Source organism: Canis lupus, chromosome 4, assembly GCF_003254725.2.
Source record: "Canis lupus dingo isolate Sandy chromosome 4, ASM325472v2, whole genome shotgun sequence".
Lineage (NCBI taxonomy): Eukaryota > Metazoa > Chordata > Mammalia > Carnivora > Canidae > Canis > Canis lupus.
In genome coordinates, this window is record NC_064246.1 from 58,813,217 (window position 1) to 58,834,452 (window position 21,236).

Below are 21,236 nucleotides of genomic sequence, written 5' to 3' on the forward strand. Positions count from 1 at the left end.
TGTTGTGATATTGTGATTTATAAGAAATATATATATTTAGTCATTCAGACAACTAAAGTGTATTTCTCATGTATATTTGTCCCTTGCCCACAGTTCCTGGCCCACAGTTCCTCAGAATTTCCTGAGTGATAAGAGCAATGGGAGCTCCTTTTGTCATCCTATTAGTCTCTTGGCTTCAGTTCCTGAAATTACTTCAGAGCCATAAAGGTGAAATGAGGGTCTTGTTATTCATAATCAGCCCCTTTCCATCACAACTGGATTTATGTTAGTGAAGTGACTTGGTGGAAGGCATGTAAGAATGGAGCTCGTTGCCAGGGAAACCAACCGTGACTATAGGGGTGGAACATTCAGTCCCCGCCCCTGATTTCCAGGGAGGTTGAATCAATCACCAGTGGCCAAGGACTTAATCAATCATGTCTCTGTAATGAAGCCTTCGTAAAAACCTAAAAGGAGGGGGTTTAGAGAATTTCCATGTGCCACAGTGCCAGGCCCCAAACTCCACAAGAGTAGGAGCTCCTTTGTTCAGGACCTCACCCTATGTGTCTCTTTGTCTGACTGTTGATTCGTATCCTTCAATATCCTTTGTAATAAATCAGTGATTTAGTAATCTAGTGGGTAAACAGGTTTTTCTGAGTTCCGTGAGCTGCTCTAGCAAAATAATGGAAGCCAAGGAGGAGGTTGTGGGAACCTCTGATTTATGACCAGTCAGAAGCACAGGCAACAACCTGGACTTGACCTTTGTGCCCTGAGGTGGAGAGGGGTTTTTGGAGCCTCCAATATGTAGCTATAGGTCAGAAGCACAGGTAACAACCTGGGCTTGGGACAGGCCTGAGACGTGGAGAGCAGTGCTATGGAACTGAACCCTTTACCTGTGGGATCTGATGCTCTTTCTCTGGGTGGATAGTGTCAGAACTGAATTCGCAAACCCCCTGCTGGTGTCTTTCACTCTCACTGCTTTCCTGCAGGGGCCCTGGGAATGTTTCCTCAGGTATTTGGGTGAAACCAATCCAGCAAGACAGATCCAGCAGACTTGCCTACCCGTATCTGTATTAAGACAGAGCTAATGATCCTCCTCCATTTTTAGGTAACATATAAACACTGAGTACTTACTGCAAACCAGGGTCTCTGTAAATATTTTAGATATGGTGTCTTCCTTAATCTCAGCGGCACCGCAGAGATAAGCATGATCTCCACTTTTACAAATGAGGGCAGCAAGACTCAGACAGCTGTTTTCAACAGAACATGCTGGTGGAGCCAGATGGAATTCAGTCTGCTTGACCGGAAATTTGTACATATAAACAGTTCACTGTATAATGCTAGCTGTCAAAATTTAAATATATATAATAACTTTTTGGATTTGGACAAATAATGTTATTAGAAACCTAACACAGAAACTTTTCTTTTTCAAAGATTTTATTTCAGATAGAGTGAGCAAGAGAGAAAGCATGAGTAGGGGGTAGGAAGAGGGAGAGGGAGAAACAGACTCCCCACTGAGCAGGGAGCCTGACACACAGGGCTGTATCCCAGGACCCTGGGAACATGACCTGAGCCAAAGGCAGCCGCTTAACTGAGCCACCCAGGTGCCCGAGAAACCTTTTCCTAGCATGTAAATCTCCATGGGAATTGAAGAGCCTTTCATACACTTCAGTTAAATTCTTTGTGTGATTTGAACAATTTAGAAGTTGCTTCAACTTTGACAATTAAGGATTCCAAAATTTTATTTATTTTTTTATCTTTCCTTTTTTAATAATAAATTTATTTTTTATTGGTGTTCAATTTGCCAACATACAGAATCACACCCAGTGCTCATCCCCTCAAGTGCCCCCTCAGTGCCCGTCACCCATTCACCCCCACCCCCCGCCCTCCTCCCCTTCCACCACCCCTAGTTCAATTCCCAGAGTTAGGAGTCTCTCATGTCCGGTCACCCTTTCTGATATTTCCTACCCATTTCTTCTCCCTTCCCCTCTATTTCCTTTCACTATTATTTATATTCCCCAAATGAATGAGACCACATAATGTTTGTCCTTCTCCGATTGACTTATTCACTCAGCATAATACCCTCCAGTTCCATCCACGTCGAAGCAAATGGTGGGTATTTGTCGTTTCTAATGGCTGAGTAATATTCCATTGTATACATAGACCACATCTTCTTTATCCACTCATCTTTCGATGGACACCGAGGCTCCTTCCACAGTTTGGCTATTGTGGACATTGCTACTATAGACATGGGAGGGCAGGTGTCCCGGCGTTTCACTGCATCTGTATCTTTGGAGTAAATCCCCAGCAGTGCAATTGCTGGGTCATAGGCAGATCTATTTTTAATTAACATTTTATTATTATCACCACTTCACATCACAATCTTCTTTCCATTCTCTCTTTAGCAAGAATCATATAAAGACCTGATGATAGTTTTATCTTACCAAAAGGCTTAAAATTTTTTTTGACATTTAGAAAGCAACTTCTGTGAAGGATTAAAACTTAGAAGTGGAAAACTTGGTGTTTTATTAAATAATGGTGAATAAATTATGAAATAATTCCTGAAGGGAGATTAATATAGAAGAGGTATGATTTTCACACTTGTTTAAGGCCCTCTGTGAATTTAGTGCCAATCTTACTGGATGTCAATGGGGAAGTTTTCTGCCAATCTCAATACTTTGATGATTTAAGAATCCAACCCCATTAGGCCTTTGGTATTTTTGTATTATTGGCCATCTTATAGTTAACCATTACTGAGAGACTTCCATGTGCCAAGCACTGGGCAAATTCTTTTCTATCTCATTTAATCCCCTCCACACTCAGAAGTAACTGTCATCACCATTTTACAGATGAAGAAACTAGGACTCACTAGCAATAGATCATAGGTATTGAGCATTTGCTGTATTTTACCACCTACCTTGCCGCTGTGACCACATATAATACTCGTAACAATTCTGTGAGGTAGCTAGAGTTACTCCTGTGTCTATTTTACAGATGAGGAAATTAAGACTCAAAGAGTTTGTTACCTTGCCCACAATCAGAAAGCCAACATACAGTGAAGCCAAGATTGTTCGGGCCCTTGCTCTGCTGCCAAAGGAAGGAATGAGGATGACAGCCACCATGTAATGCAAAGTGTGAATTTCCCACTCGGGCAAGATGGTGGGATGAGGTAACTCATGATAGTGATCTTCACGCTCAGAAGTGGGGTGCCTGGGTGGCTAGGTCGACTGACTCTTGATTTTGGCTCAGGTCATGATCTCAGAGTTGTAAGACTGAGCCCCATGGCAGGCTCTGCACGCACAGCAGGAGTCTGCTTGAGATTCTCTCTCTCTCCCTCTGCCCTTCCCTGCCCCACTGTCTCTAAAATAATGTATCTTTTTTAAAAAAATGCTCAGAAGTCCCAAGGAAAAGGAAGTTGATCTCTTCAGGGTGGCCCCCAAGGGGGCATCTTAAGGCCTGATTTCTCTCTTACTCAATGAAGAATTTTATTTTATTATTATTTTTTATTTTTTTAATAATAAATTCATTTTTTATTGGTGTTCAATTTGCCAACATACAGATTAACACCCAGTGCTCATCCCGTCAAGTGCCCCCCTCAGTGCCCATTACCCATTCACCCCCACCTCCCACCCTCCTCCCCTTCCACCACCCCTAGTTGGTTTCCCAGAGTTAGGAGTCTTTATGTTCTGTCTCCCTTTCTGATATTTCCTACCCATTTCTTCTCCCTTCTCAAGGAAGAATTTTAATACAAGGGCTGTCAAGGAGTGGTTTCAGCAAGAAGTGAATTCCTTTCCACCAACCATGTGGTTCTCCACGTTTAACTTGTTCACTGATCACCCAGGTAGCTTTTTTTTACAAAACAGATATGCAAGACCTTTTCCACGGGATTCTCATAAATGTGAACCAGGACTCTGGGAGCTGCATTTGTAAATAAATGCTCCTGGGTGAATCTGTTGCAGGTTGTCAAGAACACTGGGAAATACTGAGGAGGCAACACATGGCAACCCTACCATTAGAGAGGGGGATTCCTTTATTATAGGGGAACTTGGATTGGATGGTCCTAAGTTACCTTCAGAGTTGCTGAAACCAGAACTGGAAAAATAAAATGTTGAGTGCTAGGAATGATAGGATTGGATGGGAACTGTGAGCTACTTCACTTGAGAAAGAAAAAAAAAAGAGCTGTATCGCCATCTGGTGGACTGCCTAAAAGTCTTTACACACCACCCTAAAATCCTAGAATGATTTTCTCATTCTCTTTCTCAATTCTGATACCTTCCGCTTTACAGACCTGGAATCAGATTCAGAAAGGCTAGGTGGCACACACAGAGCCTACGCCCCACATCCAGCAATTCTCAGGGTACTGCTTTTCATAGGCTCGAATTGCACAAGACTGATGTCATGCTTATCAATTACAAATATCTCAAGTTTTCCTCCAGCAAGTAATCAGGAGGTTTAAGTTCTAGACAGCTGTCCCAGTGAAACAAAGTTCCCAGATACTTCAGTACTACACTTCTCAAAGGACAGGGCATTGCTTTAAAAACGCAGAAATCTTGGCTCTGTCTTATGCCCATTATGGACCGACCACTAGACCGTGGATGCTTCACACCCTGCAGTGTCTGTCCTAATCTAACTAGGTCCCAAACAGAAGCCTCACATGTGTGCATCTGGTTAGCAAACCTAAATCACGTCTGAATCTCTGGCTACAGTTTAGTTAGGGAAATGTAGTGTTCATGTTTAATGTAGGTTTTCACTTGCTAGCCTCTGTCACCTAGGAAGGCATAGGGAAAAGGGAAAAGCAAAGCAAAGATTGGGATAGATGCTGAGCAAACCAATCCAAATCTTATCACATAAAGTTATTCCCCTTGACCATTCTTCCCAAACCCTCCTCCCTTACCTCTGTACAGCCCTATTCCTGGAGAGTTGTCCATTCTGTCTCCACCTCCTTACCTCTGACTCATTCCTCAACCCACACGATAAGATGTCATCCCCCTCATAGCACCTCTAAGCACATGATCTTTTCAATCTCCTTGCTTTATCTTTCCCCCGCCCCCCTTCCGCTCCTATGTAGTGTCTGCCAAGTTCTGCATTTAGCTCTGCCCCCGGTCCGTGTACGCTGCCTGGGTGGTCCTGTCCCCTTGCGTGGCGTAGCTACCATATGCAGATAATCCCCCAAAGCGTAACTCCAGCCATAAAATCTATCCCAAAGAACAGACCTAGGTTTCCAGTTGCATCGTGAAAGTGTCCGCCTGAAGATCACGAGCACCTCAAACACGATGTGTCTGCCACCAAATTCATCACTTACCCACCAAATTTGTTTTTCTCCTTGCATCCTATGTCTAAGTAAACCACAAATACCCACTTGCCAAAGCTGGAACCTTGGAAGTCAACTGGATTCCTCTCTTTCCCTTTCAGTTCTTACATTCAAACTGTCTCTAAGGCCCATAAATTCAGTGGAATCCTTTTACCCAAGTTCCTGAGCTTATTATAAGTGCTCGCTAAAGAAAAACCTCAGACATGGTCATTCTAGCACTTTATTGGAAACTGGTCGCATACATCAATGAAATCAGACCAAAGTAACAGCCTCACTTCCACACAATATTCTGATATCTGTGCTATATCTTCTTACATAATTTAATAAATCCCAAGATGTTCCTGATTTTGGTCAAAGAGCTTGAGTGGTCCAGGAATCTCTCTATAAATATAGATCATAGCATCTAAAATAACCATCGCTGTCTTGAGTGAGTTCCAAAAGTCCTGGGAACATCTCTTAAAATCTGTAGCTTAGACTGGCTGCAGTGCTGGTGGGAGGGGATGAAGGGCGTACACTTGACACCACGTAGCTGGTTAGAGCAGGTGCTGGGGTGAGGGGACACAGCTTCTTGAGTGTGAGACACACAAGTTGGTGGGGGCTGGAGATCCTGAAAGCCATCCGGGGAACTCAGCCACCCTGTGTTGTGACACATAGCTTGAGTGTCAAAGTGAGGAGACTCCAATGCAGAAAGAAGCCCATCACCCCAGGTCCTTCAGCCTTGCCAAGAAATGGCAGTGCCGTCCTCTAGACTGTTACAGGGGTAGACATTCTGGCACAGGAAGGTCCTAGGAAGTTCCACCCATCTCCCTCCTCCTGCCACACTCAGTTCCCTCCAAATTAGGTAACTTGAGGGAGTGGCACCACAAAGAAAATGACTTTGAGCCAAAGCACTACTGGCCCCTTGGAATGCAGACAGGGTGTCTTTGCTTGGTTCGACCTGAGGGGCACTGGCAAAGGCTGCTCTGCCCCCAGTGTCTTCATCACCACCCTGAAGGCCATTGTCAGCAATTATAACCCTGTGGTGGCTTTACCATTCATCGCCACAAACAGCTTTAACCTCCACCCAAGGCATTGGTTCTTACAACCCTCTGAGGTAGGAAGGGCAGGACCATGATCCCCATTTAGAAGATAAGGAACCTGGAACCCACAGAGTTAGGTCCCTTGACCCAGCTCACACAGCTGGCCGGTGGCAAAATCCAAACAAGAACTCCGGTCTCCTCTCACACATCAAGCTCCAGAGTCCACACTCCAAAGCCCCTCCTGCTGCTTTTCTGAGAAGGAAGAGGCTGGGGGAGGAGATACTATCCATGTTTCTCCCCGGCCCCTCTTGGGACACTGATTTCAGACAGCCCCGTTGAGGACAGGATGAGTCCGCATGCGATAGATAATGACCGCGGTGGCTGGGCACAGCAACAAGGAGGTCATGATGACAATGGTGGCCAGGATGATGAGGACAATGACCCAGATATCCAGGATGTGCTTGGGGAGTGCGGCTTCCATGGGGACCTGGCTGACGGCATCCATGCTGCTTCACTCTGTGACAGACAGGAGAGAGGAAGTCACTATTCTGTACCCTCTCCCGGACTCAGAGGCTTGGGTCATTTACCAGCTGGGTGCTCTTAAGGTTACCTGACCAATAATGGGCTCACTTACCCAGGGGGGTAGTGTGCTAAGCCCCACCACCAGCTCCATGAGGTGGAGACTATGACTGTCAGCTTTTTTATTACTTTTTTTTTTTAAGATTTTATTTATTTATTTGAGAGAGACCACAAGCAGGGGGGAAGGGCAGAGGGAGAAGGAGAAGCAGAAGCAGACTCTGCTGAGCAGAGAGCCTAGGAGGGACTCGATCCCAGGACCACAGGATCATGACCTGAGCTGAAGGCAGACGCTGTACTGACTGACCCACTCAGGTGCCCCAGCCTTCTTTTATATATTGGATTTTATCTTCAATTATTTCCATTTTATAGATGGAGACTCTAAAGCCTTCACAGATGTAGATGTAGTAAATGTGCCCAAGGAAGTGAAGCCAGGTGGGTGGGACTCCAGAGCCACCATGTTTAATTTGTAAATTATCACATTACCAGTCTGGCCCCTCATCTGTTAAAATGGAAAATCAACTGGTTTTGGTCCTGTGTCCCTTCTCCCATTCTCCTGGTAACAAAACCTGCTTTTTCTGTGGAGAACCTACCATGTGGTTTAGTGAGGGTGCTCACCTGAGCACAGAGGTAGATATGGCACCTAGGCTTGGCCATCACAAATCTCCATAGCCTCCATTCAGGGCTGGGCAAGTGACCTAGGCCAGGTCAGCCAAAGTCCTCCCAGGGCTCTTATGCACAAGCTATTGGGAAAGAGGATTCCTTCTGCTGGGCTCTGCTAAACCAAGAGGATGTGAGTCTGGAAAGGATAGGCAGGGGAGCTGTCTCACCCACGCTTAGATAGCCCATCTTAGAGATGAAAAGAGAAATGGAGCTTTCAGGACCCGAACCCCATGCAGTCTGACGCCATCTGCAATCCCAGCCACCCCAGACACAGAAGTGAATAATTTCCTGCTTTTAAGCCTGAGTCAGTTTGGCTTCTCTCACTCAACAGCTAAAAGAGTTCTGATGAATAAGATGGAAATCAGTTATTCCCTAACTTTTTCAATTCACGGCACCCTTCGTGTCTCAGTAATTTTTTCACAGCTCTGCGGGCCCAAAGAAATATCTAGCAGTTTCAATGATTACATAGTTAGCTTCAAACAACTCAATTAGCATTTATGTCCTAACAGACTAGTAGCTGTTGGGGGGGGGGGGGGGAGACATCATACACACAAATTGAAAGAAGAAAACACTTTCCTTCACTCCTCACCAGTCACTTACCAATGGGGTGTGGGCAATGGTTCGGCACTGTACGACTTCTCAGACTCTGGAGTCAGAGTCAACAATACCACCACCCACCGCCCGTCCCACGCTCCCGTTTGTGCTCACTGCTTGCTGTATCATGGCAACCACCAAAAACTGGGCTTCGTGAAACAGAACATCGCCAAAGGGAATGTAGTAAGGCGAACATTAAACTGTCAACTTTCTTGAGCTCGGAGTTTGCACAGTGTCTGGGGGATGTCAAATATCATCCCTGTCAAACATTTTAAAGATCCTGCAGCCCCCATTCACACACTTTCCCAAAGAGTTCACTGAGGCTCCCCAGGGCTCAGTGTACAACTTGGGACCCATAGACAATATATTCCCTCCCCAGAGGTCACAAGACTAGGACAAACACTCTCCTGTGGTTCCTTCTAGATCTGAGATCTAGATTTCTAGATCTAGGTCCCAGACAAAATTTCCAATCCCAATTCAATTTCTTACTTTTTCCTAATTAGTAACTTTTTCTTCCCAATGCCTTTGACTCCGTGCCCACTGTTGCCCTGCTAAGGAAGGTGCTGATTGCCATTTCCAAGGCAAAGTCCCCTTTGGGATGTACACACAGAGATATTCATTTCTGCATCATTTGTTATAGCAACCAACACAACAAATGTCCATAATAGTAAGATAGAGTATATCTGTATATTGGTGTAACATGCAGCAGCCTGCATTTGCTCATTTAACAAACATACAGTGCGTGCTACTCACCATGCATTGTTGCAAGCGTGTTACAAATATTAACTTCTTTAATAGTAAGTATTAAAAAGAATAATGATCTATGGTGGTGTTCTGAATATCTTAAGTGGGAAAAAAAAAGTACAGTACAGAATAATGTGTACAGGATTATTCCTCTGGCTCAGATTTTGTAGAATTAAGTAGACAGATAGGTGGCGATACATAAATGTAAAATCATTTATGAGCAGAATCTTTTCAAAGAAAGTGTCAAAGAGTGATTACCTGGGGGCCAGACTGGGAGAAGCTTTTGGTTTTCATTCTTCATGTCTTTATGCTGCTTGAATTTTCTAAACATGAGCATGTCTTACATTTAATTTTCCTTTTTTTTTTTAAGATTTTATTTATTCATGAGAGACACACAGAGAGAGGCAGAGACACAGGCAGAGGGAGAAGCAGTCTCCCTGCAGGGAGCCTGATGCAGAACTCAATTCCAGGATTCTGGGATCACCACCTGAGTAGAAGGCAGACGCTCAACCACTGAGACACCCAGGTGTTTCTACATTTAATTTTCTTAAGTCAACTGGATTGAGGGGGAAACAGTTGAATAAAATTCAAGTATGACCCTAGATCAGTGGTCACCAAATGTTCTATACTGTGCCAAGGGGGAGGGCCACCTTAGGACAATATTAAAAAACCATTAATTTCTGGGTCCTATTACAGACTTATTGAATTAGACTCAATAGGGGACAGGAGGAGGCCAATACGGACCCAATATGCAGCCAGGCTTGGAGGCCCCTGGACCAATGGATCTCTAAGACTGCTATGACTCTCTCCAGCACTGTGATTTAGGAACTGACTCCTACGTGCTCTGTAGCCAGTCTGGTCAGACCCGGGCAAGGTCCAGGATGAAGGAGAAGCCTCTGGCTAGGCTCTCTAGGAGACCCGGGATTATCAGGCTGGGGCCTGCCGAGGAGGGGGAAGCACAGGCTGGCCCTGCCTCAGCCTTAAAAATGTGGTCACTTACTTCCAACTCCAAGACACAGAAGCATGAGTCACAGGAGACGTACACTGTTAGGGAAGGGACAGAGGCAGCAGAAATCATTCTTTGTGGTCTCCTGATTACATCAACAGCTAGCCTGCCCTGCGCCAAAAGAACCCCACGAAAGCCCTTTCTGGTAAACCCATTAACATCAAACAGTTTCCGTGACTCCAAATGCCAGAAATAATTTCCCTGGCCGACTTTCATATGGAAAACCTGTCATTTACAGGAACTCAGGCTCCGAGGCTCATTCATAATCACGAATCACAGAAGCCACAGCCAGCCTTATTTCACAGATGGCAAAACTGAGATACTGAGGTCTTTCCCCACCTTCAACCCTACCTTCTTCCAGAATAATCATTCAAAGACATAAATCCGATCAAGCCACTTGCCCAAGCAACACAAAACAGAACAAGTAGAGGAATAAATGAAACTTTTTCTGTAACCCATACTCTAGATTGTACTCTTTCGCACACGGCATTATTTAAAACCTGGAACATAAAAGCAGAGCTGCTCTAGCATGCCAGGGAGGAACCAAAGGAGGAACTTTGGGGTCCCAGCCAGTGAGGCTGGATAAATATCCTTAGAGGCCCTAAGCACTAGAGATTTGGGTGTCCACCCCCTTCACACATATAATTCAAACTAAACACAATACTAAACTATAACATAGAAAACTAAAGTAGCTTTCCCAGGTATTATTCTAGTGTCCTTGCTTAGCACAACCCATTTGCTTGGTACAGCACAGCTGTTCAGCTTTCCCTTGGCCCCTTGGGTTCCTCAAAACACAGTCAGAAAACCACAGGTTGTGATGTTCTCCAAGGGCTGTTTCAGAGTTACCACTGTTCCAGGGCTCTAAGGATGGCCATGAACATGGCCAGACATCCAAGTGCACAGGGAGCTCTCCTTGTTTCAACCTTCCCAGTCTTCAAACATGTGTCCTCTGATAGGCTGTTCCTTCCCATGGAACACCTCTCCCCACTGTGAAAGATAAATTTTGTCCCCAAAATAAGAACTACATAAACCATATGTTCAGCATCTTTAATGGCACGCTGGACAGTTTTCCTTGAGAAAAAACAGGACTCAAAGCTTCTGCTAGCTGACTTCTGTTTGACCCCTATCTGGCATCCGGGTGCATGGTTCCTTGTGAGTGCATAAAACCCTGTTTCTTGGCACATCTAATTAATAACCATAGATCAAGCTGCTTATCATTTGCTTTGCAGATACATTATTTGTTATTTCTGATTAATGGGTTATGTCAGACTAGGGCCCAGAACATTCATATCACAAACTCAACCTTATCCCAGATAAAACTGTGGTTTTTATGATCATGGGAGGTACAACAGCAGTCAGGCCTAAACTCCTGTCAGTTTAAACCGGCATACTTTATCTCCTAATTACCTCATTAAATGAATAAATAAACTTTGACATATGTTCAATATAAGTTTGTCTAAGCACTGTGTTAACACCACTCTGAGCTGACAAGCAAAGAAGCCACTGGTATCACCAGCCACTGATGCCACGTGGGCCCCTACACCACCAGCTCTGTGAGAGCCCAGTTTTCTTTCTTTTTTTTTTTTAAAGATTTTATTTAGTCATTCATGAGAATACATAGAGAGAGAGAGAGAGGCAGAGACACAGGCAGAGGGAGAAGCAGGCTCCACGCAGGGAGCCCGATGCGGGACTTGATCCAGGGTCCCCAGGATCATGCCCCGGGCTGAAGGCGGCGCTAAACCGCTGAGCTACCTGGGCTGCCCGAGAGGCCAGTTTTCATAAGCCACTGAAAATCTTTTAGGGGAAAAAAAGAATAATTATTCCAGCTAATTCTATCATATGGTGAATTTTCTAGTTCCAACAAAAAAATATAAATTTCAGGAATTAAAATTTCCTGCAAGTCAATTGTTTTAGAATAACTGGACTCAAGGTGACTAATCTGTTCTATCTATCCACCTTTCAATCATGAGACTTACTCCCTAGCAAGCAGCTCTCACCCTCTGACAAAGTAATACTGGTTTTGGTTGAGCACCACTAGAATAAGTAACTCTGTCCAGGATGTTCATTCGTTCATTCATTCATTCATTCATTCATCAAGTACTTGCTATATACAAGATACTCTCTTAGGAATTACTGTTATTTATTCTGAAGATATAGCTCATTTCCAAGAAGCAAAGAGAAGTGTCCCTCCTCTTATTTCCTCAAATACAGCAATACACAAGCCAACATTTAACAAATACCAAGTGCTAAGTAGTGTGCTAGGCCTCATCCCACACATTAACTTACTTAACCTTCATAATAATCTTGTGCTGGATATATTATTTTACAGATGTGGATATGAAAGCCAAGAAAGGTTAACTGGCTAGTGGTCATAAAGCTAAGTAACAGACATTCAAACTCAGGTCTTCTGACCCTATGTTCATCTCCAAAGCCTCCACACAGAACCAGGGGTAAGGAAGATGGAATATGCCGGATCCATAGCTCTTTCCTAAGTCCAGGTCAGACTCACTGCTTTTGGCCAAAGGCATTCTAGATTTAGAGAGTTAAGAAAAGATATGCAATCTACAAAGATCAGGACTTTCACTTCTGGTGATGGCAAACTAGATCATTTTGATCAATTCTCCTACTGATGACAACTAGAAAAATTGTCCCCCAGGCCAAAAAAATAAAACTGCCCGAAGGCACTAAGAAGTAACAAAATAATGAGGAATTACTAGGGTAAGATCTGGGAACGGAGGAAATCCAGGGAGGTGATCCTGGCATTTGAAGCAGCATTTCCCTTAGTGGATAATGAAGACCAAGCAGAGTTTCTGACAGACTCAGGGATCTCCCAAGACAAGGAGAATAAAACCTCTGCATTCTGGGGTTGGACTTCAAAGAGCACAGTTGTTTTTTTTTTAAACATTTTATTTATTTGAGAGAGAGAGAATGAGGAAGGGAGACAGAGAAGCTGACTCCCCACTGAGCAGGGAGCCTGACATGGGGCTCAAGCCCAGGACCCTGGAATCATGACTTGAGCCAAAGGCAGACACTTAACCAATTGAGCCACCCAGGCACCCCCAAAAGAGCACTCTTAGTGCTAAGAGTGAACAAGAAATACATCAATCCCAAACACTGCAACCCAGGTTTGAATCATCACAGTCCCTGAAATTGAATTAAGGTTGTTTCACATTGCTAGTACCTCCAGGTGCCTGGCAGAAGCAAACCTATATCCTCTCTGGAGGAGATAACAATCACAAGAGGCTTCAGATTTTTTTTTTTGACATATAATGTCTAATGCAAAACCAAAAATAAGCAGAGCTGAAAAAAATGTAAGATGACAAGAACAGAACCATCAGAAACAACAGACAATAGGAAAAGATCTACAGGGGTTCCAGATACTGTAGTTGTCCCTTAGACACACCTTTTAAATAACCTTGCTTACTATGTTCAAGGAGATTGAGAATTTTGACAGATAACTGAAAACTATAAAAAAGAACATGGCAGATTTGTTTTTTTTAAAAAACCGAACAGAAATTCTAGAACTGAAAAATAAATACTAGAAATAAAATTTGAACAAATGGGCTTAACAGCAGGTGAGACATAGAAGAAAGAAGAATTAGTGAACTAGAAGATAGATCAAAAAGAAAAAAAACACTTAGAATGAAGCTGAGGGAAAGAAAAGCACATTATAGTAAATCTGCTGAAAACCATAAGGAGGAAAAAAGGCAGATTATTTTCAAATGAAAAACAATTAGACTAACATCTAACTTCTCAGTAGAAACAGTAGAGTCTGGAAAACAGCAGAATGATATCCTTCAAGCTCTGAACAAAAATAATTGCCAAGAATAAAGATGAAATATGACATTTTCAGACAAAAACTGAATTAAAATGTGCAATAACAATAGCAAATAAATAGTAGAATAAATAGAATTAAAGTATTCTGGTTTTTTTTGCATTGTCTGGGAAAGGGCAGAGGAACCAAATAATATTAGACTTTCTTAAATCAAGGATATATATTGTAATCTCTAGGGTAGCCATTTAAAAGTAGTAAAAGAGGGACGCCTGGGTGGCTCAGCAGTTGAGTGTCTGCCTTAGGCTCAAGGGATGATCCCAAGGTCTGGGATCAAGTCCCACATCAGGCTCTCTGCTCAGTGTGGAGCCTGCTTCTCCCTCTGCCTATGTCTCTGCCTTTCTCTCTCTCTGTCTCTCATGAATACATAAATAAAATCTCTAAAAATAAATAAAAGAGTACATAACTTCCAGATAAAAGGGAAAAATAGAATGTGTGGGACAAATAGCACATAGAAAGGTAGTAGATTTTTACTTTTTCTGTACTTAACTTCAGAATTATAAGGAGAAATAGATGAAGTCACAGTTACAGTGTGGGAGTTAAATGCAATTCTCTTGAATACTGATAGAACAAAAAGGTTTTTTATTATTATTATTTTTAAAGATTTTATTTATTTGCTCATGAGAGACACAGAGAGAGAGAGAGAGGCAGAGACACAGGCAGAGGGAGAAGCAGGCTCCATGCAGGGAGCCTGACGTGGGACTCAATCCTGGGTCTCCAGGATCAGGCCCTGGCCTGAAGGCGGCGCTAAACCGCTGAGCCAACCGGGCTGCCCCAAAAAGTTTTTTAAAACCAGCTAAGGATACAGAAGACTTCTTAAATTAATAGGTTTCTATTATATATGATTTCAAATAGAAAGTATCAAAACTAATTAAATATAAAAAGTTAACATTTAAATTATTTCCTCTGGGAATAATTTTTATATATTAACGTATTTAATATATTAAATTTAATATTCAATATATTATATAATTATATAATATAATATATTTCATATATATATAAAATTCCCAATTATGTAGTAATATATATATTCATTTAATGATATTGGGAGAAAATAACTTTGAGGATAATTATGTGAGAATAAAGGGAATCATAATATACCACATTTAAAAAACAAGTTCAAAGCAGAATAGTTTTTTTTTAAAGACTTTATTTATTTATTCATGAGAGACGCAGAGAGAGGCAGAGACATAGGCAGAGGGAGAAGCAGACTCCATGCAGGAAGCCTGATGTGGGTCTCGATCTCGGGTCTCCAGGATCACGCCCTGGACTGAAGGCAGGCGCTCAATCACTGAGCCACTCAGATGTCCCCAGAGCAGAATAGTTTTAATGTAAGAACAAGTCATTTTTAGAACTGATTTCATATGTTAAATCATTTGACCTAATTCACAAAACAGAAAGCTGGCTCTAATATGCTCCAGTCAAAACTGTAAAGAGGATATTTCTATGAAGCAATTGTGGTAAGTAGAATTCTAATATTGCCCCCATAACTTCTGTTCCCTGGTGCTACCCCTGGGATTAGGTTCAGTCACCTAACAAGGATGAAGGGATTTTGCTGATGTAGTTAAGGTTACAGATCCCCTGACTTTAAAGTAAAAAAAAAAAAAAAAAAGGCATCCTGGGTGGGCCTCACTTAATCAGATGAAAGACCTTTAATAGAGGGCTGAAGCCTTCCCTGAAGTCAGAGACTCCTCTGCTGGCCTTGAGTTGCAAGAAATAAATCTGCCAACAACCTGGATGAGGTTGCAGGCAGTCTTTCCTAATTGATCCTCCAGACATGAATACAACGTGGCTGATACCTTGATTGAAGTTTGTAAGGACCCAGCAAGGCTGTGTTTGGGCTCCTGACCCATGGAAACTAAGATTGTGATTGTATTCTTAAGCCACCAAATCTGTGCTAACTTGTTATGGCAGCAATAGAAAACTAATCCAGCAATACTCTGTTGTATTGAGTTTGTTCCAGGGAGAAGAAATCTCTACAAAGACATGGCATTCTAGAAATCTATAAGGAATTTAGACACTATCTAACTAAAACCACATAGCCTACCTTCCATGTTAAAAGTGAAGGAAGTGACTTACCCAAGGTCACATAGCAAGTTCAGGGCAGGACTGAGGGGAGAACTCAGGCTTCCTGCTCTGCATGCTCTTCTCAAGCTGTCTCTATCCTGTCTGAGATGGAAGCTGGGAGAAAGTAAGGAGTCAGGCTGGAGAAAGCAGTGGTAGGGAGCAAACCGATAGGAAGAATGACAGCCAGGCAGACTTCTTGGTTCTATCTTTTTACCTTGTAAAAGCCATCCAGAGCCTTGAGGCCCAGAGCCCTAGGGCACATCATGGTAGGTGGGACAGGTGAGATGGTTTCCCAAGGCCACACACACACACACACACACACACACCCCTCAATCAAAAACAAGTCCTGTCAGAATTGCTGGTGAATGTAGTTCTACCCTTTGCATTCCATCCCTTTGATTCAAGGTTGGAATGCAGATGAATTTGGTGAAAAAGGTAATGGCTAAGCCTGTAACTTTATTCCTCGCTATGAGACTGTCAGGAAAGAGGAAGAGATACTAGAATCTCACTAGCCATGGAAGATTCCACCGAGGGGGAAAAAGGCCCGTGCACCCAGGATGAAGGACTGGACAACTTGCCTGGGTTCCAGCTCTGCTGCAGCACTGATTTTACCCAGCACAGCTCATTCTCCTTCCAGAACGCCTCCCCCCTCTACTCAGTGGCAGGGGTACTGAATACATGTTTCTTAAATCAACAGATGCCCAAGCTCTAGGATGCTGGTGGGGCAATGGGAGTGCTTCCATGGGGGGAATACCAGGAAACCGCAGGGAATTTGCTCCTCTATGCTCATGTGACAGTGTTAAGAGCCCAGGCTCCGAGGCCAGCTGGCTTGGGTTTCAATGTGGCTTCACCACTCTCTAGCTGACCTATCTTAGGTTAAGTTATTAATCTTCCTAATGCTTCCATTTACTCAGCTGAAAACAAAAACAAAAATGAGCAAATAATAGTATCTCCCTTGAAGTGTTCGTAGGATTCCAGGAGAGAATCACACACAGCACCTGGCAGTAGTCTGACACTCGACAGATGTTCATTCCCACGATTAATGATTCCTGGCTGAAGGGACTCACCTAAGCAAACAGCCTCCCCTTGCCCCTTTCAGTTAGAATTTGCTAGCATCCCTGACTTGGTGCATGTCTTCACTTTATCAACAAAGATGACAGAGGCTTAGTCCATATGAGTGAATTTTTTTAATCAACCAACAAACCATGGTTCCACTAAAAAACCAATTTTAAAAAAATCAACCATGGTTGATTAACGCGACACATTTCTTCAGTCCAAGCATGAAACGGGTGGCTTATCAATTCATTAAATATGGATTGTGCTGTGAATCACACCGAGCATCGAGGAGCGGGGGTGGAGATGGAGATATTTGCTCATAAGAAGCTCACTCTCTTCTGCAGGAAAAAGGCATCACTCATAATTGCTAATTGCAATATAAGGCAGACCGCTCCTACCTTGAAGGTGTAAACCACCTGCTCTTGGAGAAGAGGAAGGACATTGAAAGAGAAACAGACTGTAGTTGAGACTATCTTGATCTGCATCCTGCTTGGCATTTTATTAGAGATGGGACTCAGGGGAAGTCACTTAACATCTTTAAACCTTGATCTCCTCATCTTTAAAATGCTAAGAGCATTATGTTGCCCCCTTCTTTTGTGAGGATAAAGCGAGACAATATGTATACATATTGAAACATAATATATGCTCAAAAAATGTTCATCTTCATTCCTTTGTTTTGGTCTAAGTAAATCAGAACACCTTACAAAGAAAGGGGACTTTGATACGGGCTTTGAAGAGAAGTATGTGTTCCAATGGAAGAAATAAAGAGAAAGGCAGGATGAGTAGAGTACATACATCAACAAAACCCCAAAGCTGCTGTTTCATTCGTAAAATGGAAATAGTAATAATAACTAGCGGTAGTAGCTGGGGTCACTGGGATGCTGCGGGATTGGAATGAGATAATGCACGCAAAGCACTTACTTCGGACAATGCCTGGTGCATAGTAAGGGCTTCATGCGTGTTCAACTGAGCTGGGGGGCACAGCGTAGCTCCTAAATCCAAAGCATTCGGAGGCCCCACCATTAGTTTGGACACCGTGACTGCTCTGAGGCTGATCAAGGAAACCACGGCGATCATTCGCAAAGGGCCTTTGATAGTCTGTCCCAGCTTTGATCCTCCACAGGAAAAGCACACCTGTCACATCTGAGCTGCAGCTAGCAGTTAACTTTTGAGGGATTGCCAGTGGTTATCCAACCGGTTTCACCACCAAGCAGCTCACTGCGGAAGAAGGCAATAAAAGAAATGACTTCCTGCTGGCAGGAGAGCTTAATTATCCCAAAGTGGGAGAAAAAGCAGACAGAGGCAGGTGGCTTCCTGCAGGTGTGGCCTTAAGCCAGCACTGCCAGAGCTCTGAGAAGCAGCTCTGGGCACAGAGGCCAGAGAGGAGGTGAGAGCACCAGCTCTGAGTCACTGATGCCGGGCCCATCTCTTCAGGGGTCCTGCCAAATGTGAAGAATGAGGCTGACCCTCCCCACCAGGGAGTAGACTCAGGGGGCTTACCAGCATCACTCGGCTTATAGGACCTGTTCCTAAGGCTCTACCCTCAGAAGGAGCTGATACAACCAGCTGAGAAGAATGGAGCATCTAGGCCAGGCAGAGAAAGCAAGTCAAGTGCCAAGAGGCCCCACTGGCCACTTACTAGCCTGGGGTCACTAATGACTTTATCCCACTTCAAGACTTTTGTGCTCGCTGTTCTGTCTTCTTAGGATGCTCCTCCCTGCAGATCTTCCTTTTCAACAACCAGTGTCTCAATGTCCAGGATCTCCTCTTAAATGTCGCCTTGGAAAAGCCTTTCCAGATCTACCTTGCTAAATCACTACCTTTGTCCAGCAACCAGATCTTGTGTTTTATGGTCTTCAGACACTTTTCACAACCTGAAATTAGCTTGTTTGTTTCTTTGTGTATGTGTTTTTATTGGCCATCCTTGCCCACTCAAATGCATGCACGGGGGCAGCAGAAGCCCCATCTCCTGTTCACTGCTGTACCCCCAGCACTGCTCACAGGCCCTGCGGTACACAGTAAGTGCCCAATAAATCGAAGATCAGTGAAGGCATGAATGTGGACAGACTGGAGAACTTTTGATTTGAAAGTTAGTTAGCTTAGTTGGAACTTAGTTTTCCAGAAAGGATTCTCACCCCCATGATCTTAAAAATCAGAATCCGATCTCTAAAATAAAATGCATCCTCGAATTTGATCATTTTCTGGGTTCTCTGTACATTCAGGAAGGAGTATGAGGGCCTCCTCCTTTCCCCAGACCAGCCTGTACACACCAGGCAGAGGAGAAAGGAGGACCGATATTCTCTAAGAATCCCTCTTGCTTTCTTGGGCTGGGGAGCTCAAATTCAAGTTTGGATCCCCTGTGCTCTAGAGCCGCGCACAGAGGTGAGTGCAGGGGTGGTGGAGCTGCTGGACACAGTATGAGCCTTTCCTGCTCTGATTCAGAAGAGGAAAGAACTCTGTGATGATCTCAGAAGAGGATGGAGTGCTGGTAAGAGGGGAGGGGATTTCTCAGGCCTACTCGAGGGTGAGGCCATCCTCACCCTCCTCCCCTTCTGTAATAGCCTCCAGCATTTACCAAGCCAAACTATCTCACTAGGGACCTCTGTTCCAAAGACAGGGGCCAGAGGACGGAACAGGCAGGACACACAACTATCAAAAATGTGAAAAGAATCAAATCAGAGGGCTTTCTCCAATCACCCAAGGTCCCCGAGGAGTGCTCTGTTCTCATCTTACCCCAGTTGGCTCCGGTTTCTCTCAAAAATCTTAACAGTCTAAAGACTTGTTCCCTGAGTTTCTATCGGCTCTTCTGTGGCTGGAAAAATGGAAAAACACCAGGATATTTCAAAGAGACATGAAAACAGCCAGAGCTATCCAAGACTGCACGTACCCATCTGACCCAGCCAATCACAGAGTCTTAGAAACCAACAGGGAGCCAGCAGAGAAGCCCAGGCCAAATCCACAGCATCCTGCTTAAGTCTCCACCATCCATCATGGTTATCTGCCCGTGACTAAGTGCCTGTTGTGTGCTGGGCCGACAAAGGAGGCTGTCCATGGTGGTGGGCTGGTGGGCTGCCGGGGGGTGGGGGTAGTGATAGAGCTGCAAGGGCACCAGAAGGCTGTGAGTCCCTGCCAGGCTATGTGACTGGGAACGAGTCAGTCTCCTAAGACAGGCCTCATGGTGTACGGCAGGCAGGAAAGGGGCCCCTCAAAATGTCCATGTCCTGGTCTCTGGAACCGTGAATATGAAAAAGGAAGCATGACTCAGAGGACAGAGTCATGAAAACAGAGGCAAAGGGACTTTACAGATGTGATTTAAAGACTCTGAGATGAGGAGATTATCTTGGACCACCAAATGGGCCCAGTCTAATCACATGGGTCCTTAAAAGTGAAGAAGGCAGAAGGGTCAGAGAAATGCGGCAGGAGAAGCCCCTGACTCACCGTTGCTTACTCTGAAGGCTGAGGAAGCCAGCTGTGAGCCAAGGAGTGGCCTGGAGAAGCAGGGAATGGCCCGAGCTGACAGCCAGCAAGGAAACGGTGACCTTGGTCCTACAGTCACAGAAACTGAATTCTGCCAACAACTCAAATTAGCAGAGAACCAATCCTCCCCTGAAGACTCCAGAAAGAGACTCAGCCTACTGACCCCTTGATTTTCTTCTAGAAAGACCCATAACAGACTTCTGACTGTAGAATTGACAATAAATCTGATTTTTATTAAGCCACTAAATTTGTGGTACTTTGGTCCAGCATTAGAATCGGACCACACAGTGTGATCCTGAGTAGTCCCTCCTTTGAACTGGGCCTCCTTTACCTGTCAGTCAATTGGAAAGAGTGGTCAAGGTGATCTCCAAGAATCCAGCCAGCTCTCAAAGTCTCACTCTGCTCCCCTGACATCCTACCTCCCTGAGAGCCCTGCGCCAGGTCCAAGGTGGTCTTGGGTCAAAGGCCATTAAAGAAAAAATAGGAGGGAGGAAAGGGTGGAAAAGATGATTCGTGAAAAGCCCCAAGGTATTTCCTAAAATGCCACTTGAGATGGTCAAAAAAAGCCTCCCATTTTGCCATTTGTTACTTCCTTAACCATCCCCCGGAGGAATGAAGTGGAAAATCTGGGAGAGCAAAAAAAAAAAAAATCTTCCTGATTGATTAATCGGTAGAAGCAGTCCAGAGCACTGAGTTAAGGATTCCCTAGCTTTGCAGAGATTAGGTGCAAAGTCCTGATGATCAACTAACTATAGCCTGGGGCAGGGATTAGGAGTGGTGACAGGTATGCCAGGGACACATGTTGCCATTACTTGAAACTGATTGGAGTTTACTTTCCTCTGTCTTTCCTTCTCATTCCTCCACTTCATTCTCTCTGATCCCCTGTACTCAGTTACCAGCAATTCACACAAG

At 44.0% G+C, this 21,236-nt stretch overlaps 1 protein-coding gene across 27 annotated transcripts in view; it reads right to left on the minus strand.

Moving 5' to 3' along the window:
- Positions 1-5,493: 5,493 nt before the first annotated feature.
- SMIM3 (small integral membrane protein 3) overlaps positions 5,494-21,236 on the minus strand; it is a 45,958-nt gene continuing 30,215 nt past the window's right edge. For all 27 annotated transcript variants that reach the window (XR_007410306.1, XR_004815443.2, XR_007410312.1 and 24 more), the window contains one exon: positions 5,494-6,822. Coding sequence is in view for 7 of the 27 variants with exons in the window: in XM_025434529.2 (XP_025290314.1) it covers positions 6,629-6,811 (183 nt within the window). In the remaining 20 variants the exon portion in view is untranslated. The remainder of the gene's footprint in view (positions 6,823-21,236) is intronic.